Source organism: Homarus americanus, unplaced genomic scaffold (assembly GCF_018991925.1).
Source record: "Homarus americanus isolate GMGI-L3 unplaced genomic scaffold, GMGI_Hamer_2.0 scaffold2224, whole genome shotgun sequence".
In the NCBI taxonomy this organism is placed as follows: Eukaryota; Metazoa; Arthropoda; class Malacostraca; order Decapoda; family Nephropidae; genus Homarus; species Homarus americanus.
The window spans coordinates 895,321-920,806 of NW_024712260.1; the positions used below are offsets into that span (position 1 = coordinate 895,321).

General features: G+C 37.9%; 2 protein-coding genes across 2 annotated transcripts; one reads left to right on the top strand and one right to left on the bottom strand.

Moving 5' to 3' along the window:
• The first annotated feature begins 9,380 nt into the window (after positions 1 to 9,380).
• On the top strand, positions 9,381 to 9,998 carry LOC121859765 (lamin Dm0-like). The gene has a single exon (XM_042356756.1). It carries the CDS (start codon positions 9,381 to 9,383, stop codon positions 9,996 to 9,998), a length of 618 nt encoding a protein of 205 aa, XP_042212690.1.
• A 4,449-nt stretch (positions 9,999 to 14,447) lies between these two features.
• Positions 14,448 to 25,107, bottom strand: LOC121859776 (alpha-(1,6)-fucosyltransferase-like). The gene is made up of 11 exons (XM_042356766.1): positions 25,089 to 25,107; positions 24,521 to 24,737; positions 23,400 to 23,548; positions 22,672 to 22,855; positions 21,436 to 21,601; positions 21,069 to 21,255; positions 20,423 to 20,660; positions 19,303 to 19,479; positions 18,961 to 19,111; positions 15,382 to 15,521; positions 14,448 to 15,031 (listed from the first exon to the last, which is right to left on the bottom strand). Exons 1-11 carry the CDS (start codon positions 25,105 to 25,107, stop codon positions 14,839 to 14,841), a joined length of 1,821 nt encoding a protein of 606 aa, XP_042212700.1. The 3' UTR covers positions 14,448 to 14,838.
• Positions 25,108 to 25,486: the final 379 nt, after the last annotated feature.

Consider the following 25,486-nt stretch of genomic DNA (forward strand, 5'->3'; position numbering starts at 1 on the left):
GGCAGGGCTCGCACGCACGGACAACATTGGAGATGTGGGAGTCGATGCCAGGCCAGAACACAGGCTGTCTTGCACGTCGTTTGGTGGCCTCAGCTCCACGGTACGTGTCGTGAAGGTGAGCCAAGACATGGGGACGTGAGGCAGCAGGGACAACTACTGAAGGAGAGGTGTCACTGGCAAGAGGTAGGGGTAGGGCGACGACAGGGTGGTTGCTGCTCCCTTCGAGCACCCTGTTGGCGTGTTTTACCTCGAGAATAGGTTTTGGGAAGTCCTGGGAGATGATGGCCAACTCTTGACAATGTCTGTAGGACAGCAAAGGAGTCAGAACACCATTATGCACATCAATCCAGGCTTGACACGACCTGTTGCCAAAGGTGACATGTGCTTGGAGTGAACCTAGGGCTGGGGTCATCTGTGAACCATCTGCCGTGAAGCAGAGATCCTTGGGAGGCGGTCCTAGATCACTTGGAGAGAGCCCCAAACATTGCAAATGCTGGAGACCGATGACTGTAGCATCAGCGCCGGTGTCGGGCAGCATCTCGAGACGGGATGACACACTGCCGTAGGTCACGATGACGCTGATGTGCTGGGGAACTTTGATCCTGGGACGTGAGGGGGAGTACACCTTCCTAATATGGCTTGAGCGTTGTCCAGAGTTGTCATGCCTATGATTTGACGACTGTGGGCAGCCTTCACTGGTGGAAGGGCACTGCTGCTTCCACTGACGCTGTCCCTTGGGTTTGTTGGTAGGGCAACACTTGTCGTAGTGGCCCAGACGACCACACACATTGCACTGGACGCGTTTGGCTGGACCCGTACTGTAAGTGACCAGTGGTCCTTATGGTCACAACTGTTGCAGGTAGACTCAGCAGCCGGACACGCCTGTGTTCCATGCTGCTTACCACAGTTGTTACAAAAGGAGCCGGGCGTGGTGGGCGAAGGCTTTGGGGTGGACTTCTTGTCCTTCTTGTACTGGGACATAGCCCGTACAGCTGAAGGGGGAGTTCGGATGGCAGAGGTGGCACACCTGGCAGCCTCATAGGAGCGAAATTTTGTCAACACATCCTTAAGAGAAGAGGAAGAGTCGAGGGAGGTGAGGCGTTGGACAAGCTCCTCGATTCCTTCACACCCATCAGGATCACCTGCTTCAACTGGGTCTCCTCGCACTGCTGATGGTTACCGGGGCATATGCCTACCTCTTCCGAGGCTCTCCTGAGTCGCAATTAGAAAGCGTCAAAAGTCTCGCCCTCCATCTGTCTACAGCTAAACAATTTCCTCCTGTGTAGAGCTTCATTCCGCTGACCTTTGATGTGCCATTGTAGAACATCCAGTACCTCCTCTACAGACAACGAAGAAGTCAGGGGCACCTGCAACGTATGTTCCAAGACATGCTGCGTTTCCAAAGACAGGCACATACGTAGCTGAATGAGTTGTTTAGGCTGTGACAAGCTCTAGAGATCCACCATTGTAGCAGAATCAATCCACCGTCGCCGCCATTCACGAAAAGTCTGGAAAGTCACATCAGGCTTCAAGATGGGTGGGGGGTTGAGCAGCCGCTTTGGGTGGGGCTGGAGGGCGTGAAGAAGGCGTTGACGAGGTACCTGAATCAGACGGTGCCGAAGCAGTGGAAGAGCCAGGGGCTTGGTTAGCAGTGAGGCGAGATATCAAAGCTTCAAGCCGTGCACTATCTTCCAATCTCCTTTTTTCGTTCTCAACACGTCTTCTAGATTCGTCCTCACGCCTTTCCTCCCTCATGAACTTCATTAATGCAATTATCTCTGAAGACAAGGCAGAAGATCGAGGTGGAGGGCTTCGAGATGTGGTGGGAGAAGCTGGAGCGTCTCGCTCCGCCTGGTCATCCATCTCTGTAGAGCTGTCGCTGTCATCCGTCTGACGCATGGCTGCGCCGCTGCGTAAAGCACGAGACATAATTACTTAATCTGTGTACTATATCTCAAATTAGTGCTGACCGTTCAGCCCGTCATATCAACAAGATCCGAGACAAAAAAATAATTAAATATACAGATAAGTAGATTATATATAAAATATATATAAAGAAGTGACTGCAATCTGTGCGTCTGTACGTGTGTGTGTGTGCGTGAGGCAGTGTGTGGCTGGCGGGTGGGTGGGCGAGCACACTGAGTCAGTTACTCTCGAGACACAACCCGAGAAGGGTGCGCTGAACGCTGCTCCTTAAAATTGCCCTGTACAAGCCTTGTTTATGGATTTTTTTATTGGACTAGTCTTATAGAGAATTTACTCGGGGTCATTATGGCATCAAATTCATCTCTCTAACACAATTAGCACAGATGCAGATAAATATTAATACACTTTTTTGATAACTAAGTATTTTTGCTCCTGCATGCGGTCTAAATAAAATGGAAGTGTGTTTATCTATGCAAGACGAGATGATGAGATGCATAGTTTAGACTCGGAAAACTTTCCCCAGCACCCAGAAACATTCTGGGGATTGGGGTTAGTGTGTCTCTGTGCAATATGTGTAGTTTAAACTCTCTAAAACTTTTCCTAATAACCGGAAAAATTCTGGGATGTGGGATTTTTCCAGGTACGAGAGAGTTGTCTCTTACCCGGAAATTTCTCATCTCTGGAAGAGTTTTGCACCAAATGTTCTGACTAATGGGGATATCACTGTACAGTACTGTATTCTGCAGATAAGTGTGTTGAAATTCTTCACAAACCTTCCTGTTGTTCACAGAAATAACATAAGATATTATGACAATAAAGAGCTGCAATGTAAATAATACTGTACAGTACTTGTAATTTGACAGTTCATTAAATATTTCAGGACCCAGTAATGGCATCACTCGGTATAACTTTATGATCTACCACCATAATGAGGATCTATTCTGGTATTTTCTCAACTATATGCCACCTACCACATGGGTATGTATCAAGTAAATACATTTCTGAATTATATGTGGATTTAAAGTTGGTAAGAAAACACTTATAATGTAAAGATTAATTTATTGCAGTAGAAATGTCACCACATTAGATTTTCTATATAAAACAGGAATGTACAATGAAGTTGTAGGATGAACTATTTTTAAATATTACATAACTTCTGACACTGTCTTTACCTCATCCATAAAAAGGTGAATGTTAAACTTGCTATGTTATTATAAATAATCTATCTCAATTTGAGAGAAGTAAATTTGAATAATCTATTATGACAAGCTCATTAATGTAGATAATTTTTTGAGGCATGAGGCCCAAAATATTTGAGAAAGTTATCCCAATAATTCTTTAAAAAAATTCCCAATTTATAATTTTCATATACAGGTACTGTACCTGCCTATAAAAAAGTTACAAATGAATGAAAAGTAACTTCGTACTTAAAAATTAAATACGTCTTGGTTTTACAATGAGATTTGCTGTACAATTCAGGGAATTTATTATATCTACATCTTTAATCAACATACTTTGCAAAAGTTAATTAATATCTGTGCAGTATCTTAAGACTAGCAGATAGTGTTTTTTTCTTTGAGGTTACTTTTCACATTATATAACCTCACCCTCGCTAAAAGAGGGACTTCTGTTCTTCTTTTAACAAGACCAAGAGTTGAAATATACAGCCTACTTACTGCCAAGTATTAGATATCTCTGTGGTGATTGGATAGAGGAAACGTTTTACTTTAGGTAAACTATTTACATATATACAAATATCTTTATACACAATATTTTATATTAGACAAAATGACAGTCACTGATGAAATCCTTGCACTCAAGAGCTTCAATGGGACTACTACATGTTGAACCACTTACTAACTGGTACAGTATAAAAAATTATACTATTTTAGGTCATAGAAGTTGTATGTTCCATGACTTTCACATACAATTACATTATGTCAAATACTGTACCACAATAGCCCTTCCAATTTTGAATGAATTGTGATGAATAATGTAATTCATATTAAATTTTCAAAACAAACTTAGAGCTCCAACATAAAAAGAAAGAAATTAGAAATCAAGGGAAACTTATTAAGAAAAGCTTAAATGTCTCCATTCTCATTAATAAAAATCATTACCCTTGTATTTTTTATTCTACAGCTGATAGGCAGTTCTGAATACAGGGGATCCCCGACTTACGAACATTCGACTTATGAACACCTGCCGATACGAACGAGGCAGAGCAGAGGGTGTGGAGTGAAGTGTTGCCCAGCCACATTAATGTGTGTGATCAAGTGCAAACTTTTATATTTATTTTCATTTTTTTGCCCTCATCATGGCCCCCAAATGCAAACCTGATGCAAGTGATAGTAGTGCATCCAAGAAAAGGAAAACAATTACAATGGAAGTGAAAGTTGATGTAATTAAACTTTCTGAAAAAGGCGAAACACCCTCAGTCATTGGTAAAGCGTTGGGCTTCAGTTGGTCGGAACAATTTTGAAAGACAAACAGAAAATTCTTGAATACGTATAAGGTTCTACAGCAATGCACTCAACTGTGATAACAAAAGATATAAGTAGATTGTTAATTGAAATGGAAAGATTGTTAGTGATATGGGTGGAAGATCAAAATCAACAGGATTTGCTTCTAAGTCTAGCCTTGATTCAGGAAAAAGAGAGAAGCTTGGACATTGACTTGAAGGCTAAACATGGTGGTGAAAGTGATGGGGAAGATTTTGTTGCTAGTAGGGGCTGGTTAAACAGGTTCAAGGTAAGGGCAAATGGTGTTTGGAAAAATTCTTGCCCACAGTTTGTCCACCATTCCAGGGGCTCTGAAAATTATATTGGGAAAGTGACACAGACAGTGGTAGATCTTAGGAACCAACTCTAGCTTGATATTCATGAGGATGATGTCACACAGCTGTTCGAGTTTCACGCTGAAGAATTAAGTAACAGAGGACCTGATTAAACTGAAAGCAAATGTTGTCAGAGGATGTAGAGGAAACAAGCTCCAGAACCAAAGGGAGTCATTACAAAAGAAATGGCAGACGGTTTCATGCTTATTGAAGAGGGATTGTTAAAATGTGAACAGTAAGATTTGCTGAAATTCATAGATGTATTACTGAATACCTACAATGCTACAGAGATTTATGATGAAAAGAAGAGTTTCAGCTCAACCATCCCAATAAAGCCTCTGTCACTCTTACATCTCTACATGCAAGCTGCTCCCAGGTTTCAATGTAAGTGTTAAACTTTAATTTTTAGTTTCTTTTACTGTATTTTGTCATTAAATTTCCTCTTCTCTTAAACAAAGTGATTCGAGATATATAAAAGGACTTAAGCCATGATTTAGTGCACATAGGGTATGTCTTCTAACTTATGTACATTTCAGACTTAAGAACATCCTCAGGAACAGAACTCATTCGTAACCCGGGGACCCCCTGTACAGAAATACTCTTGCAGATATATTATGTTAAATTTGAATAATACATCAAATCAATAACTTGAAGCATGGGTCCAAATTATATCAATTTGATGACAAGCTGCAGGGAATTTATGCTCAACCTTCACCCTTCAGTGTACAAAAATGGTCTGCACCACACGACTATATCCTCCCAGATGAATACAGTGCAGTACTCCTAGAAAATGAATCAAAATATTTATTTTTTCTTTTGAGAGAAAAGTACAACATATACAAACACTTAGACATGTCATGTGGGAAACAGAGACAGAAAAGTGAGTTGCAATACAGTTGTCCCTCGATTAACGAACACAATTGGTTCCACAGAGTCGTTCGTTAACCGAAAATTTCGTTTACTGAATCTATTATTTCAATGGGATATTGGGTAATAGATTCCAACTCTCAGAAAAGTATACATATAAAGTACTATATACTGGTAATATAATAAACAAAACATTAAATATAAACTAAATACAGTACTGTACCATACAGTATATTGCACAATAATAAATAAAAAACAATAGATCACTGTATTTTAACTTATTTAAGGTGTGTATGTCGCATTCCCAGCAGCTTTGTTTACATATCAAATGGCTGATTGTAGAGACTGTCGATGATGACATGCCATATTCTTTACAGAGTGCATTGGTTTTAATGCCTTCTTCATGTTTCATAATAATTTCTGCTCTGTTTATTATCAATATGTTAACTAAATTTCAGAATGACCAATAATTTTAATATAAAAAATGCAAAAATATGCAAGGGCACAACTTTCTTGATATTTATCCACTGGAAATGAATGTAAACAAAGAACCGATTACTGTATTGGCGGACTAGCCGTTCAACTGATGCGCACAACAAAGAGTTTCTCATAAGGCTGTCGTTAATCGAAGTTTTGTTTGTTAATGGAATTGAAAATCCTTATGGGAGCTAATTCGTTAACCAAAATTTCGTGAATTGGACCGTTCGTTAATCGAGGGACCATTGTACTCTCATCATGGGACATACAGGTACTGTACAGGCAAAATACTCAAACATGTGCTGCATATTTCAGTATACAATTACACCAGATTTTATAGCATTGCACTTTTAACTCCAGCATCAACTAACTGTTTACATATAAACACTGAGAAAGTAACAGGTTATTGAAAGTAACATAGCAACAAGATTAATGTGATACAGTAGTTATAAATAAACAGGACGATCTTCATGTGTTATTAAATCATCTGAAACCTGGTACTGTATATTTTAACCATTTCCATATGGTCAAGTCATTGTAATATAATATACGTACAGGTATTTCATAAAAAGTGACAATTAAAATAATTACTGTAATGTGTTATGACCAATAGATTTTTTCTTCAATCTATTCATATATCAGAGCACCACAATTTATGCAACCATTAATTTTATTTTTTTTATAATATCCATTTAGACTGATAAAAAATATCATGATATCTAAAAGTAAGAAAAATTAATGTGAAATCAGAGGTCTTTTTTTACCATTACTTTTAAACATTTAGAGGCAGGTTCATCCATACTACTATGGTAAGTGATAAGACCAACTGAAGAATCCTGACTATTATACTGACTGACATAATAACTCGTACAAAATAATAAAAATATTAAAACTTCTCAATTACAACAGTAATTAAATTGGAATGTTCAACAACAGTGCCTGTAAAATTACAATTAGTAAACCCTCATTTAGACTGCTTTCACAAAAGCCGAATTTCCAAACACACGATTATCTTTCCACAACCCATATTTCATTTATATTGAGATAGGTTCTCATAAACTGTACACGTACACAGTTGCACACTGTACTGTACTTTTAATCTTCCCAGTATGTGATGCATCATGGGAAAAGTTACCTGTTCCTGGTTTTTATTTCATTTTGCCATTGATAATGATTCCACAAGTGTCCTTCATGTTCTTTTACACGTAAAGAGCAACACTAGAGACTAAGTTGAAAGTACAATATTGAGAAATCTGGAGAAATGGTGAAATAGTCGAGATGCTTGACAGGGTATATCATGTGAAAAAATCAAGCAGGGTAGTATATGTTTTATCAAGAAGGTTGGCAGATAAAATTGTGTGTGCTGTTCAACATCTATTGCATTTTAAGCAAAGATGACAGCATGAATGAAGAATCCAGTATTATATTAGAAAATACATTATAGGAGAAACATTGGTAGTATGTATAGGTAAAAACCAAAGTCAAAATTCAGTAACACTAAGCTCTGAAGCTGTAAGAACATCTAAGGTGAATCTTTGACTATTAGCTCATATTAGCAAGTAACAGCTGATATAAAAAATTTATGAACATGCATGCTCTATACAGTATAGCATGAAGTTACCAGGTGAAGCTGGCAGAAAATAACAGTATTGATGAGTAGATTATACTCATTGATAATGTTCTTTCAATAATTAAAAGGGGTCAATTTGGCTGTGAGCATAACCCCATTTTATTATGAAAACCTTTCTTCGTTTAGACTGATGTCATTTATATAGTGTAGAAGCCTTTTCTAGGAATACAACTCTTGGTACAAATGAGGAATACCTGTAATTTATAATTAACAAATTCAAAATTGGAAGGTTTTGCACTATTGCTAGATAACTAACACAAGCTTAACTCATGTATTGAACAATTTACGTATAAGTAGACCCTCAATATAATGTGGGAGTGAGACCAAGACCAAGAATAGTCTCACAATTCTATGAGTATGGGACTGAGGCCCCCGCCCCCCCCCCCCACACACACACACACACACAATCCTTTAAGAGACCACATTTACTCACTACATCACCAATTCTATCATTTCAAAACACTTTTTAACAATTTATTACTCACCTTGAGCCCGAGCAACTGCTTCCTGGATTGCATTTGTTCAGACTCAAGGTGAGTGGTGGAGCAATAGAACTTGGGGTGATATGAATTGTGCAGGATCTGTGTACAGTACATGCTAATGGCCAGTGCTACCAGACGACATGCCCATGCTGCTATGTATTGAAAATGGGGTAAACACTAGGTTTTCACAACTGATCTACTGTCTTTAGAAAAAATAATGTCTAATGAGGAAAAAATAATAATGCTTCACTACAAAATAAATCTTTCAAAATATAGTTAATGGTCTTCTTACTCCAAAGGTCACAGCCTAAAGAAACCACAATTACAGAAAATTGTAAGATCTAATTTCTTTGGAGTAAGAGTAGTGAAATGGTGTAATAACCTACCAAAGATTGTGATGACAGCAAGAGTTGTGAACTGTTGTAATAACCAGACAGAAAAATGTTGTGACAGCAGTGAGTGCGAGCTTTGAGCTTTAAGGACAGACTTGACCACATTAGTGCATGTTTTGGTACATTCTAGAGCCTACACAGGTAAGAAATTGTCAACTGTATGTAACAGAGAAAAGACTGACTGGCTAGTCATCTGATCAATGGTGAAGAGAGTTAGTTTCATTTCTGACATTTTTCATATTTTTTCATACATCTTTTTGTTTTGTTCAAAATGAATCTAAAACGTTTTGTTAAGAAGTACCCTAATCCCCAGAGTTTCTTTTCAGTTTACAGCATTTCTGACATTTTCTTTTTTTGCTTTGTACTAAGAATCAATACTTCAAGGTTTGGGAGTAGTTAATGTAGTGATTTCACTCTTATTCCTGTTATCATACTCTACTCAGGGGAAACTTTACCTCCCCATGACTAAAGGATCATGACCTGCCACAGTAGCAGCATGACTAACATGTTTCACAAAATTCTCACCCTAATTTTGTCTGAGTTCTTACCAACAAAAAATGCTAATATTGCCTCTTGAATGATTCCTGCCACCTCTCCTAAAAGTAATTGTGTTAATAACTCAATTCTTTACTGACACCTTAAATTATCATGTCCTCTTGCATATTGGACTTATAGGACTACTGTAGTTACAGATGAGAAGTAAAATTATTGCTTGAAGGTAGAAGAACAAGTTTCAAGGGATTTTGAAGGGAATTAAGGTCGCACTGGACATGGAAATTGCCGCCTATCGGAAACTTCTGGAGGCTGAGGAGACGAGGTTGAACATGTCCACAAGTCGAACAATATCAACGTCGACGGGAAAGGAGACGCCAGTCAGACGCACACCCTTAAGGTCCCTCAAATGCAAGAGCACCGTCCTGGAAGAAGACACCATCAGAAAATCGGCCTTCCAGTCTACGGCTCAGTCCACTGGGGACATAGAGATTGTCGAAGGTTGTCCAGATGGCAAGTTTGTCAAGCTTCAAAATAAGAGCAATAAGGACTTCTCCATCAGGGGTTTCCAGATCATACGCACGGCAGGAGAAGCCGAGACCACCTACAAGTTCCACTCCAAGTCGAAGGTCCCTGGCGGCGCCACCGTCACCATCTGGTCCTGCGATACAGAAGCCAACCACGAGCCGCCTCTCACCATAGTCATGAAGAACCAGAAGTGGGCAGTCGCTGATAACATGACCACAAGGCTCCTGAGTACTAGTGAGGAAATGGCCGTCCGGGAGAGTAAGCGGGAGACAGAGTCGTCGTCAACAACAAGGGAGAGAGAGTTCCAACCAGAGTCCAAGGAAGAGGAGGTGGTATCGCGACTATACACTGGTTGCATCCTTGCTTAAACCACCTAGTGTACCTACCATGTAAGAGCGCCTCCTCCTACTAACAACAACAGCAGACCGGGTGGATTATGTGGATGACATGGGGCGGCGAAACAACCTCAGGATTGCCGGTATCCCTGAAGACACCCACGAGAACTGGGAGTCATCCCAACGCAAAATTTCACGCTTGCTGAATGAACATTTTCAACTTTCTGAAGTAAAGTTTGACCGTGTTCAACGTGTCGGGAAACCCAACTCCTCCCGCCCCCGCGACATCATAACTAAATTCTCGTCCCCTTCTGACTGGGACAAAGTGTTTTATCAACGCAGTAAACTGAAAGGCACCCCTATCTTCGTCAACGAGGATCTCTGCCCAGGTATGACTAAAGCCTGTCTACAGAAAATGGACCTGTTTAAAGAAGCCAGGAAACAAGGGAAACACGTGACATTCAATCATAAAACTCTTAATGTGAGGGATTGGCCAAGTAGACACCCGCCCACTCACCCACCCGCTGTACCAACCCCCCCAAGCCCCTCAAGAACCCCCTCCCTACCGAAGGGGAACCAGCCACTGTCGCTATCACTTGCGGAGGTTCCCTCCCTGTTGGCCAACTCAAGTACTACACGTCTACCTTCTGTGGTGGAAACCAGCAACCCTCAAACCAGAGTGACAGGAGCACCTCCCACTCCATCAGGGAATCACCCTTAACAGTCATCCTAATTCTGTTGGTTGTGCACTTGTGAGTACGTTACCCCCCACCCCCACTATTATAATGTTCTTAGATCTTCCTTTTTCACGCCTCAGTGACCCTGAGTTTTTACTGTTCCTTAATCAGTATCAATGTCCCCACAATAATGATACTAGTGTCATTCCCTTAGATGTGCTAGATCGTATGTGTTACACCCCATTTACCCATGGTGTCGACACAATACTCCCTCATATCGATCCTGATGTCTTTCTACAAAACTCACTGGGTTACACCAACCCCAACTGTAACTATTACTTTCCTGACTCCCCTGAGTTTGTTCTAGTCTCCTACTACCTCATTCCTTCTCCTTGATTAGCCATAACATCAGCAGTATTCCCCTTCATCTAGATACCTTTTTAGATCAGTGTTTATCTTCTATTGCCCACAAATTTGATGCACTTGTATTCTGTGAGACCAAACTCACTAACGATATTGACCATTTGTATAACATTTCTAATTATAATAGACACTGCGTCAACACGTCATGACACAGTGGTGGTGTCGCCCTATATGTTGATATCAAGTATAACACTTCTGTAAGGGATGATTTAAAAGTTCAGGAGGAGTTCATGGAGAGTGTTTTCATTGAATTACGTAACGACACACGAAATATCCTAGTAGGGATAATCTACAGAAGACTCCACACTAATGTAAGGAATTTTCTTGATAAATTTTCGGAGCTTATCTCTATCATAAGTTCAGAGAGGAAAGACTGCTACATCACAGGAGATTTCAACCTTGATCTATTAAAATCAGAAACTGACACCAGTATTAGACCTTCTTGCTACCTGTCATTCTAAACTCTTCAACACTATAACCAAACCCACAAGAGTAACTACCACCTCTGCCACTGTGATAGATCATATCTGGACTAGCAACACTCCTAACAACCTAGCAAGTGGAATTATTTATAACAATATCTCAGATTACTTCCTAGTTTTTGCCATGTATAAAACATCCACAAGACTTGAAAGGTCTAGTAGAGTCTCAATTCAATACAGAGACTATTGTGCCGACAACATGCTCCTTTTTGAAAACAATCTAATGAATGCTAACTGGGATCTTGTCTATGCCTCCAACAAACCTAACGTGAACAGCAGTAACTTCTCTTGCATCTTCAATGCTTGCTTTGATAAATGCTTCCCGCTCAAGACTAAGTCAGTGAAAACTGTATCCATTTCCAAACCCTATATCACAAGCGAAATTAAGATAATGATAAAGGAAAAACACAAACTCCAAATGAAATTTGCAAAAAGACCCATAACTTTCGGTGATGCTTTCCGAAGTATCAGAAATAGAGTAACACAAGCAGTTAGAAATGCCAGACGTAACTATTATACAAATAAGCTCCAGTCAGCATCAGGCGACAGTAAGAAAACCTGGAATGTCATTAATTCTATTCAGAACCGGAACACTCAGCCTTCGGCCCCCCACTCAGCTTTTATGATAAACGATTCAGTTATAATGGAACCCTCCCTCATTGCCAACCACTTCAATGAATATTTTATTAATGTTGGCAAAAATCTTGCAGAGAGCATCCCTGCTCACCATGAGGAATTTAGAGCCTACCTGCAAAACAGACAGCAAAATGAACTATTCTTATCCCCTGTCACAGCAGATGAATTACTGGCCATCATAAAAATGTCCAAAGATGCAGCAGCAGGCGAAGACAATATACCAATGAGCATCATTAAGAAAGTGACCCACTTATTACTACCTGTTCTCCTTCACTAGTGGTGTCTTTCCTGATAAACTGAAAATTGCTAAAGTCCACCCGGCGTATAAAAAATCTGGGGATAAAGGTCTCTTCAAGAATTACCGCCCCATATCAGTCCTCCCAACCTTGAGTAAGATACTGGAAAAGCTAGCATGTGAACCGGACACTAATAGTATAGTGTGTCGGTAAGTGTCTTTCTGTTCCTGGTCAGTTTCTCGTTGGCAACAGAATTTCGCTTTTTATTAGGTTTTTAATAATATTGTTTTAGAAAGTATCTTAATATTTTGGTTGCTCGTTTATAAACCAAATTACTGTACCGTGGTGGGGCGAATCTGACCGGGTGGTTGTTTTTATTTGGTCGAAGGGGGCGTCCATCTCCCGAGAAATGCTCCCGGCCGTAATTCCTGAAACCGAGGTCAAAATATTTAGGCGAAGCCTCGGCGGCACTCTTAACCCCTCGACCTAGCCCGGCCGGCATGAATGAAGTGCAGTTGTGGCGGTTATGCCAGGCCGCGGCGAGACTCCAGAGCCCTCTCAGCACGTCACTTGTTTATTTGCTTCGTACGCTTAGCGTCGTATATCGGAGAAAACAAAACACAAAAAAAAGTAACCGTAAATTCGCCAAGCTTACTAAAGTGCTAACAGGTAATGAGGGATCTTGTCTGTTCTAAGTTCGACCTGGTTAGACGAACTAGACCGCCCAAACAACCCATTCGTAAGTCTAGGTGTGGTGTAAGATGATAGGGTTTTAATCGTGAGCGGCCGACGACGACCCACCACGCCCTAACTCTGGCTGCTGTACTTCTCTTTGGGGTCGTACGTTCTGTTTGCAAATTAAAGTGAATTCATTTCTTTAGGAGTCGAGCTCATTTAAATGTGACTCATTTTTTGGGGGGTAGTGTAAGACTGTATAAGGGTACTACTGCAACGAAGTGTAGGGGTGATTAATGATGTATAGCGGTAATTGAATGATTTATAGGGGTGATTAACGATGTACAGCGGTAATTAGGTGATTTATAGGGGTGATTGCGCATTGTATTGGGGTAATTCAATGACAAAAAGGATAATACAATCAAAGGTGCCAATAGTTTGATTGTAATTGTATATCATTAATTACAGGTATAATATTTTAATTTTCTCATCAAAAGTAAAAGTTGTAGCAAACCTTTTCATTTAATACCACCGGATACAACAGCATCTACAGTATTTAACTTTCCTCTCTCTCTTTGATCATAGTACTATCACAAAATATTTGGTCACAATACAAATCACTCCACAGTACTGTACTGTACATTGTAAACACTTGTTTTCAAGTGATGAATGTGGTGGTCCATTTAATGTAATTTAATTTTTCTGGGGTTAGAGCTCACAATAACGGAGTTTGACATTTAAAAAAATGGGATCAATTTAGAATGTGACACCATTTCAAAAGTGCAATATCAAATAGCACTACAGTATATTGAGGGTCTACTGTATTCAATCGTGAAAGGCTTAACACTACTAAAAGGTGACCTACACCACTGAATAATGTTAACATGAGTGCTTCACATGACCCAAAAGTCTTTCATCAGTATCACATAGTTCGACACACACACACACAATCACTAATGTTATATGGTCTGCCATCACTGTCTACCCTGAGCAAACTAACAGAAGATGCATCATTACATATGGCCACTTGATGATATATATATCATTTCTGTACAAAATTTCTGGCCACTTTGGCAACATCAAATATACAGTGGTTAACAAGAGTGACACATTCAGAATGGCCTGTAAGAGGAAATATTACCACCAAGTACACAAAAACATTCATTAGAACAAGAAAGCTTCTGAATACAGTATTCCAATTTATGTACAGTTTTAATTGACCATTATGCCTTAATTTCTTATCAGAGTTAACCTGATGTCACCCAGCACACATTTTTAGATACCTTAAAAATTATATGGCTTCCACTTTTTTAAAATACTGTACACCAAAGTAATAAAATGTGATTTGTCAAATGAAACTGTCAAGTGATATATTTAATTACAAAAATAGAGGAATACTTAAGAAACTACAGGAGATAAATCTGTATGGAATAAACATTATGTTTAAAATAGTTTACAAGTACTTGTATAGTAATCCAGATGAAATTTACATTGTATGAAATTCGATGAGCAATGTTTCTGTGTAACTGAAAATGCCATTGGAGGTTTGGCAGTAGAACTATACATCACACAAATTAAACATTATATTTTTCTTTTGATGGCAATTTCTGTGCCAATAAATTTTAATATTGATTTCAATGGGAAAAATTCTTATAGTCTATAAAATCAAACTGGCACGAAATGAAAATGAAGGAATATCACAACGTAAAATAATTATTTAAATAATTCTAAAACAATCAAATAATTACGTTCTACTTCTCTTATCATCGACCGCTGCATATGATGGAAAGTCTGCTATACTGATTGCTTCCTCCATTTTATATGAAGGATATAGGCCATTTTGTCGGGTGCGGCGGTTCACACCTTTAGAATAACCGTCCCAATGGTTACCGGCTATTCCCACTATGTCACCAACTTTGAGGGTCATCTCATCAGACCTGTAGGTGAAAAAAAAATTTCAAGACCGAGTTATAATCATTCATGACATACAGAAGCTAACAAACATTTTTAGTTACAGTATTTAGAAAGTTACCTGTAAGTACAATTTCAGTTTCCTTTTTCATTCTTTTAAACATTTTCCCACTGAAGCAGAGAGGCTGGAAACAAAACCAAATACTGTACACAGACATTCAACTTAATAGATTTTAATATTTCTTATTTCTTTAGCTGAAAGTGAGAGTTCTTTATTAATTCCTCCTTTTTCTTCTTTGTATTATTTGCCTCATTCTCTCTTTTTTGGAAAAACTATATGTTGGATCAAGCTGACAGTTATGATTAATCAACTCACCTCTTTGGGCTGTGAGGAAACCGGGCCCTCTGATTGTGAGCATTCTGCCCTCCATAGTAGTAAATATCATCTAAGGATTTAAAGTAACTGGAGGCATCAGGGTGGATGCCCTGCATTATCTCGTATGCTATTCGACAAACCTGAAAGCAATATTTGTATAAAATATATATGGGAAGAAACTATAAATTTGATACTACAGGTTGTACCTCTCTAGTCCGGCAACCTCAGGACCTGACTGGTGCCGGACCATGGAAATTCACCCTTTTCCAGGATAGATAGTGACTTGTGCTTATGCTTGGAAGCACTAGCACCACTTTCTCTGCATCATGGTCTCTTTGAAGACATATTGAAGGGTTAAATGTCGTATAGTAGCTTCTCAAACTTGCGAGTTTTTAATTCAACGTATTTTATTGGAACACAAAAAAAATAAAATAAAAATTTGACGGCGGAAACTTGAATTTCGACGGGTTTGAACGGCCCGCCAACGTGCAGACGACGTGCATAATCGTGTAAACAGCGTCATTTCTCTTATGTACAAAAGATTCATCATTGTTTATTACTGAATGTCTTTTTTATTGAATTAATGTTTATGTGTGCAAAATGAGCAATACAATTCATTAATAATACGTAGAATATTAAAACACGAGGAAATGACACAGCATTGTTTTCGTTGATTACAAAACCAGTGACTGACTGGTTCTACATATAAAACTGAAGAAACTCCAAGACAGCAGATTGTAGCTGTAGTAAAATTAATATGGTTGTTTTAAGTAATGTTATTTAATGTTAATAAATGGAACAGTAGAAGTTCTTGACGATAATGGTAAAAGAAAAGAGATACATTATGTAGTCTTTACACATGGCTATACGTCATTACTTAACATAAGAATATGAAAGCAACACTTATTTACTGTTCATATATATTTTAATTAATGTTTCTGAATTTGTTTTTATTGAATTAATGTACGTGTGTGCAAAATTAACAATACAATTTATTAATAATACGTGGAATATTAGAGGAGACGAGACGGCTGCCGGCATTGTTTATGTTAAAGCTTACAAAACCAGTGACTGATTGGTTCTACATATAAAACTGAAGAAAATAAGACCCTGATTGTAGCTGTAGTAAAATTAATGTAAACAAATTAATATGGTTGTTTGAAGTACCTGTAATGTTATTTAATGTTAATAAATGGAACAATATAAGTAGCTAACCATTAATGGTAAAGAAAAAAGTGAGACTGCACGTATGTAAGTGCGCACATGTGAAAACATATTGTCATTACTCTACATAAGAATATGAAAGCAACACTTATTTACTGCTCATATATATTGAAGGGTTAAATGTTGTACTCTGTATAGACAAATCAGAACGGATGTAAACAAACCTTAATTTCGCGGCTTTGTTGTGTTTTTTTTATGGGGATTAGCCCATCCGGGCAAGTCGTTGACTGGCATTGGGGCCTGAGGCGTTAATACTCCTGTAATAATAATACAGTGATCCTCGGTTAACGAGATTTGAGTTAACGATTTACCTTCCATAAGATTTATACCGGTTAACGAGCAATCCCTCGTCTTGAGTTTTCACGAACCGACTTCAACATGTTTTGCTTGCATTTGGCGGTCCACCAGCTGTAGTATTAGTCCGCCAATACAGTTATTGGTTTGGGTTTAAATTCCTTACTACAGTGACCCCTCGATTACTGAACTCAATCTGTTCCAGATTGCGTTAACGAAAAGATTCGTTAACGAAACCATTGTTTCAATGGGTTTTTGGGTAATTGGTTCCAGCTCAAAATTTCCTAAATTCAACAAAAATGGTAGAAAAGGTTCACTTACTTTGAGGTGTGTATGTAGAAGGCTCCTGGATGATGATGATGATGGGATTTAGAATGGGGTTGGAGGAGAAGGAAGAAGGCATTGGGTGGATTAGAATGGGGTTGGAGGAAGAAGGAGAAGATGATGGAAGTCACCCATTCCACCCATAAAATTTTAGCTCTCTTGGTGTAATTCAAGATTATTTTCTTTAAATCAACACTGCGTATATATTGTCAATATGTAAAATATATTTAAAAATGACCAATAATTTTTGGAAACACAGAAAAAAGCGTTTAGTTGAAGAAGTCTCAAACAAGATGTTACCTCCAAGTAAAAACAGAGACTAACGCCTGTTTGCTGTGTTAGAGGCTGGATACCCGCATTAAACTAGTCACTTTACCTTCAATTATGTTCAATAATTGTTAAAATGACTAAAAATTGAATATTAAACTTTTAAAATTATTGAATAGTATAAACTTCTTGATATTTACTAAAATAGTAAGAATTTAAGCCCTAGAACCGATTAGCGGATAGACTGACATGAACACCTGGGTCAGTGCAAGCGAAAACATGTTGAGTCGGTTAAATGAAATTAGATTAACGAATTTTTGTTAGATTAACGAATTGAAGATCATATGGAAGGCAGTTAGATTACCAAAATTTCGTTAACAGTTAGGTTAAGCGAGGGTCACTGTATTTTAGTAAATATCAAGAAGTTTATACTATTCAATAAGTTTAAAGTTTAATATTACTTTTTAGTCATTTAACAATTATTAACATAATTGAAATGCATTAAATCCAGCTACACCAGACAAAATTTAATTCCCATCATCATCATCATCATCATCATCATCATCCAGGAGCCTTCTACATACACACCTCAAAGTAAGTGTACTTTTCTACCTTTTTTGTTGAATTTAGGCAATTTTCGGTGAGCTGGAACCAATTACCCAAAACCCATTGAAACAATGGTTTCGGTTAACGAGCAACCTGCTGGAATGGATTGTGCTCATTAACCGAGGGACCACTGTAATAATAATTCAGATAAGTTAAAAAAAAAAAAAAAAAAGCTGCCTATCTAACTATTGGACAAACTAAAATCGTTCCGGACCACGGGAGTTTCCGGACCACAGAATGCCGGACTAGAGAGGTACAACCTGTATAATTCTGTACGGTACACATGTTCCAAAATAGCAACCATTTTGCATTGTAAGAGATACAAATAAAAGTACAGTACATTAAGTTAACTCTGTGGCATGAAACAGGAAGACATTTACATTACTCCTGGTGAGATGAAGTTGCAATTATTTCACAAAATTTTTTGCATCAAGCCAGACAGATGTGCTCAGGCCTTTAGATAATACACTGTTTTGATATAAGAGACTTACTATATTTATAATCAAAGGCAATAAGAAGTGTTATTCACTTCAATTAAGTTTAGAATATTAAGTGTCTGACATAGCAAGTACAGTAAATGTATTATTTGTATTAATCCAAATTTTTTTTCTAAACTTATTTAAAACTTTGTTCATGCCTCTACATTAGGTCCTAAGTGTGTTAATGGCTTTAGAGCTAACATCCTGTTTCATCCAGTATTTCTTTAGTTTTCATGGCTCCTTTACCATAAGAAGAAATCAGTTCAATTGCTAGTTGCTATAACAGTTTGAGCAAACTTCATTTACTGATGAAAATTAAACCTGCCAAATGAACAAGTAAGTCAAATTCTAATCATACCCTATTAAATGTTTTGTGTGTTCTTACCTGCGATGAAAAGGTACAGATAAGATAGTCTGTCAGTGACAAGAAGTGTACGTCAGCAATGATACCCTTCAGTGATGCATCTGTGTATCGTGTTGCTACAGCTGCTGTGCGGGCAATATTTGGGTCCCCAACGAAGGTATAATCTGGATACCTGTCCAAATGAGATACAAACTCTTTTCATGTGTTTCTGAATTATCAAAGAAAACTTAAAAAATTTAAAAGCATCAGAGCACAGTACTGTACAGTCAATAAAATATTCAACATGATGTGCTGTACTGTAATATACTGCAGTGTATTTATATGCTTATGCACTTAACAATTGTCAAGCCTTATGAGACATACTTTCTTTGAGCTTCCGTAATAACAGTTGGATCATCAGATGCTAAATAGACTCTCTTCACTACATCTGGCTGACGCAACTTGAGGGCTGTGTAGTAATTCTCAACAAGACTCATATATTCCTCAATGCCATGGAATGCTGCTTCTGTTCCAACTTTATCAGTCCTTCGTACATGTATTCTGAAGGGGAAAGGGAATTTTGTTTTTCATAATTCAATAGGAACTATTCAAAAAGTTGAAACCAAATAAATCACATTTTTAAATATTCTACCTTAAATTATTAACTCTCTGCTTGAGTTTCATATCTCAAATTATCTACCATATATACTGTATATGTGTTATTTGGGAAAGAAAATGTGTCACAGGCAAACAGAAAACTTTTTGTTGTTGAATTAAAGTGTTTTTTGTAAGATGGATAGGGTTGGCCAAATAGATAAATGTAGTGTACTTCTAAGCTCCTGCTTATATAACTAATTTCTATCAGAGATTTATTTGAAAAGCAATTAATAAAATGTGTGTGCAGTAATTCCTTTCATTTTCCTACTAAATGGACCTTTCCTCTTAGGGCCAATGATTGCAGTAAAAACTGACAATAAAGAAATTTTTTACGAGCGTGCACGCCTGGGAGATGTTGACGGAACCAGAGAGAGAGAGTGTGAGGGACACTTGGGTGACACCTTGAAAAGATCTGGGTTGAGGCTCATAAATTAGCTAACAAGATTATTATTAAGGTCATAATTTATTTAGACAGCACCTTCCAGCAATGATCCCAACCAGCTGCACCATCAAAATAGATACAGGAGTAAGTAATATCCTGTAGATACTACAATGTTTAAATGATGAAAAAATATGTGATTATGAAGTTATGATATGATAATACGAGGGACGTTGGGTGGGTAGACTCAATTCTCACGCGAAAGATACTGAAGCTAGCAAGAGATGCTGGGTGGGCTGGCTCGCACAAGAACGTGTCCCACACGTAAGGGCTGATCAGGGTTCAATCGCACATAAGTAGGGTTGCGTACTATAAATATTTTTACTTTGAGACCCATTCTGTAGTTATTAAGATACAGAAATTTACAAGTTATATTTTCAATACCAGACGTAACTCTTCTGAACTTACCCAATTATTGGCTTCTGGAATCCTAAGGTTTCTGCCATGTTGTCCAGCATTTCCTGTGTTTTTGGTTGAAGCCTCAGCATGTATTTTAGGAACTGCCCAACCCACCAAGCAGGTGGATCTCCATGAAGTCTTGCCAAACGCTCAGAAATGTCCCGAGGGATGGCCAGGGGTAGATATGTTGGACGTTGTGTTAAGGTATCAATGATAGGCAGATCCACAACCTGAGTTTCATTTAAGCCTGGAGAAACAGTGATAAATAAGTGTCACAAAAGAGTGGGTTACTAATAATCTTCACACAGAGTCCTTCATAATAGGACGGGGTTATCTTGGTACTACAGATCTTACAGAATGAGACAGACTGACCAGTCCTACAGAGTACAGACTGAGGCAATATAATACAGTTCTTACAACCTCAAGTAATTAATTGTTCAATATACAGTACAATCATCTAGCATCATCAAGTTTTGTTGTAAGTATATTTGTATTTTCAAATATATGCACGAATCAGTAACACAGTACTGTACAGAGTTTCCTGTGACAAGTCTGAAATTTAAATTTTAATCCTGATACAACTGTGGTTAGCCATTAATGCAGATACAGTATTTACAAAAGTGCAAGAGTAGACTTAAACCATGTCATGTTTTACCTGGCCAGTGGGAGTGACTGTATCCAGAAGGATCAGTGCAGGTTTCACTGAGTGGTTGGAAGACATCTTCCCAGCCTGCTTTATTGTATCGCCACCCACGGGACTTCAAAATGAGAGTTCGTTTTGTACCGTACGCAACAATAAAACAGTACACAACGTGATGAATTTGACATCCATAACCACAACCCTTAAACAAAATAGATACATCGTAAGTTAATTCAACACTATGAGGCTCCATATACAGTACAGCAGTCAAAATGTTAAAGACTATATTCAAACTATACGTGGAATAACACAAGGGATTATTTACAATTCAATCTTTTCATCACAGGATCACCTTTTCTGAAGTCAGAGAATTGATTCTTACCTTATTAAGATTACAAATAAGTTTTCTGGCTTTAGAACAATCAGGAGGGTGCTGAAGGGCGTGGAGTCTGTTTTGAATTAAGCCACTAAGATCTGCTGCCTCTTGTTCTCTCCATGACCCTAAGCCATCCAACTGACTTAGACGATGAAGATCAAACTGGGTTACTCTGAAGAGCAGGTAAAACACATTCAGGTGAGGATAGAACATAATACATAATGTGCATTAATATACAATTTGTGCTGATGTTCAAGAAAACACCTTTGTGGTACCATCAAGAACAGTGTTCATTATCTAAAGTATATTTATATTTCCCCACCAGAAATATTAAATGACACCCCAAAGGAAAATAATATTCAAAGCAAGAGCCATATTTTTTAAGTCTGCTATTAATGAAATTTTCATAGTACAATGCCCAAGTGGCTGTGATGTAAGTCTTAGCCTAAACAAAAAAGCACCACCAAAGATGTCTTCATCATCAACATCTTATAGCCATTTTCCATAATGGCAGCTCTCCACGCTGCAGTCTCTTGCAGCAAAAATTACCAGGGGTATTTTAAAATTTGATTTCAATCTCCAATTTCTATAGCTGATCAAAATATAACTTAAAGATATACCAAAATATCATAACATTAATAAATCAAAGTAATTTTTTTTTTCAGAAAATATAGAAAAATATATTTGGCAAAATTAGACCTTTAGCACAAGTACATGTGAATGTGGGGGAGAATATAAAAGTGAACACATGCAATATAAATTTATGTTAACAAGTTACTGAAACAAATTCTTGAATTGTAACTACACTGAAGCATCTTACCTGCTTTGATTACTGTGGGCCTCAATGTACTGGAATATTCTTATGTGTGTGTTCCTTGTTAACCTCCTTACTGGACGTAAATTTTAATACGGGTATTCCATTTGGCTAACGTCTGGCGATTTTACTCAACACAGAGAGGCCTCTCATACTCAAGGAGTTAATAAACTATCTTCCTTAACCCCTTTTAATATTTCATTTGGCTCATGCCAGATATTTTATTCAGCACAGGGAGACCCCTCTTACTCAAGGGGTAAGGAGAGTTTTACACTAAATTACAGTAGGCTACAATATATTCTTTTAAGTTTTGATTTATTATACAGTATATAAAAACTACGGTACCAACTACAAGAAAAAACTGGAGTTTATACCGGTATTTGCTTTTACTTTTGTTTTATATAAAATTCTTTAGGATGAAATCTTACCTTGTGTGGTCTGCTCCTTCTTCTAATATTTGGTCTATGTGTGAAGTGAAGTCAGAGTGAACTCCAACTTTTTTGCGAAGTTGCTGGAGCTGATCAGAGATGTACCACCATGATTCCTGCACTCCCATTTCAATTAGTCTTCTAGTCTGCTCAAACTCAAGTGATGGTGTAAAGTCTGATGTCCCTAAAATATGAAACATAGTAGAAACAGTGAAAAATAGGTTACAATATTGCATATCCAACATACATAATATACTGTAGTACAGTATGCTCAATATGTACAGTATCCCATTTCAAAGGAAAAATCCTAAGGGGTCATATCAGGGATTCAAAGTTGTCATGCAGTGGTATTTATTGTCAATCTTTCTGTCCATCATCTGTGTGTGTGTGTATGGGGGGGGGGGGGTAACAAAGATATACTGTACTGTATACATTATATCAGTGTCCTATCAAGTTTGAACCCTTGAACACACCTGAGCTTTCGCATGTGGTTACATTTGGAGGTTTGAAGTTGGCAGGACACTAATTTCTAGACTCATGACACAGTATTTTTTACACTCACACACACACATATGCACAAAAATTCCTAAAACAGTATTGTACTAACTTTGAACCTTTAATATGATGCCTCAACATTCTCAACATCAATCAACTATGATCCTTAATACATACTGTTCAAAATATCAGATACTGTACCACACAAAACTTTTTCGTTAAGAAGTACTAACCTGATTTGTGGTCAGCAGTAACATCAGCCTGTTGCAGCATTCGTTGAGCATGTTCCAGCTTCTTCTGCAACTCAACCACCATGGCTGTGTTGCCATTAGATGTCTGTACTCCTTCCTGTCCTCCTTCATCGTTCATGGACGTTACCTGTCTAAAGGGTACCGGTATTTTAAAAGTGTGGCTTCAAGTGAATCTTTAACACATGAGGTAACCAAAATATAAAGTGCAAATTAATGGGAATTGTAATTAACTGAGCAACTTCCAACCCTTGCAGGGACTTCCTTCCTGAAATATTTAACTTATTCAAAAACTGAGGAGGAACTTTCTTAAGTGTTCAGGGTGACTTATATTTACAGTGGAGACATCATCTCTTAAAGAGTATTTTGAGTCACTCACACCTAAAGTGGCCTACTTTTTAAGTGTTCTTGGTAACTTTCAACAATACTGGAATAAGAGAATTTCTAGTGTTCTTGGCAACACACATTTAAAATAGAAAATTCATAAACATTAAAGGGTAATTTGAATCTTGAGTGAAGACAAGGAGTATTCAGTGTTCTAAGTACAGTACAGTACAGTACAGTACTGCAACTTAAAACTAAAGATAAGTAGATATAATACTATGTGATCAGAGAAACTTAATATAACTGACAAGACAGGGGCTGTCTTAAATAGTATTCAGAGTGTGTTAAAAATAAGTGGAAATCTGTAATATGTGAAGCAGTACAGTACTGTGTACTTCATTAATGCAAAAATAGAATTAGTGTACTGTAGTTGTAAAGTAGTGAAATTAACTTATAAGTAATGTGAAGGTGTGAACTCACCTTTAATGAATTTTAAATAAAAAATTTGACCAAAGTCACAAACAATCTTGGTACCTGTATACTGTACTTATAATAACCAGTGTAGGAGCCCCCCAAATTGAATAGAATAGGTCAGATTAGGTCAGGTCAAATATGGTAAGGATAGATTAGGCTTGGTCAGGTCAAATGAAGGTTCTCTTTTGTTTAGTAGGTTATATGCCACTTAAACACCGATGTACTTAATATAATAATACTGATCAGTGTCACAGTTCATAAGTACGAGTATACTGATGAAAAAATACTGACCAGTGTTACAAACATACTTGGTAAAGTCGTGGAGAACTTGTCTAATGTCATCATTTTGTTTTTTGAGAAGGTCGAGCTCATGTACGGCCCGTTGGAGGCGCTGTGCAAGCCGCGGGTCCTTGGTGGTGGCCGAGGGCCCGGGGGGAGCCAGCAGCGCCACGCCCACCAGCCATATCACGCCCACCGCCCCACCCACACGCCACGCCCACCCGCCCACCCACCGCATCCTCACCCCTGAAATGATAAAAAGAAATTTGATGAACATTATGATTAATACTGTACATGACTATTGACATCTTGAATACCGTACTGTATACAATAAGATGATGTCTCCTTGCAATCTTCAAAAAGTTATGAAAAATACACCAAAAATAGCTCGGAAATACAGTTTAATACACCAGTGAGAACATGATCATACTAAAGACTATGCAAGGCCCCGTAGGAACCTTTACCTAACAACAGTAAAAATAGATACATAAATGAAAATAATGAAATAGACATTATCACAGTAAATAAATAATAAAAGTAATAATAGGAATGTGTCAAGCCACTGAGGGTTTTCGGTCCAAAGTGTTCTCAACTCACCTGAGAGCTCGTTTCCCATTTACATACCACACTTGATTAAAATTCATTGCTATTCGTGTTAACGCATTCACAAACTTGGACGGACACACACACATGGACACACAAAGGCACAAACACACACAAAGGCACACCCAGCATCATCGTCCTGTACTTAAAAAAAAAAAAGAGCTAATGAAAGGGATGCAATTTACTTAGATGATTCTACATTACCACACATGCACAGGTCGCTCCCCCCCCGGCGATCTTAGTCCTTGAAATATTGGAAATAAAATAGTAAAGATATATAAAAATAATAATATTTACATAACAGTATGTGTCATCTGATGTAGTTTTGTGCCGTTTCATATGGCACTGTGTCATGTTGTTTCGTATTTCGTATTGTGTCATGTCGTGTTGTA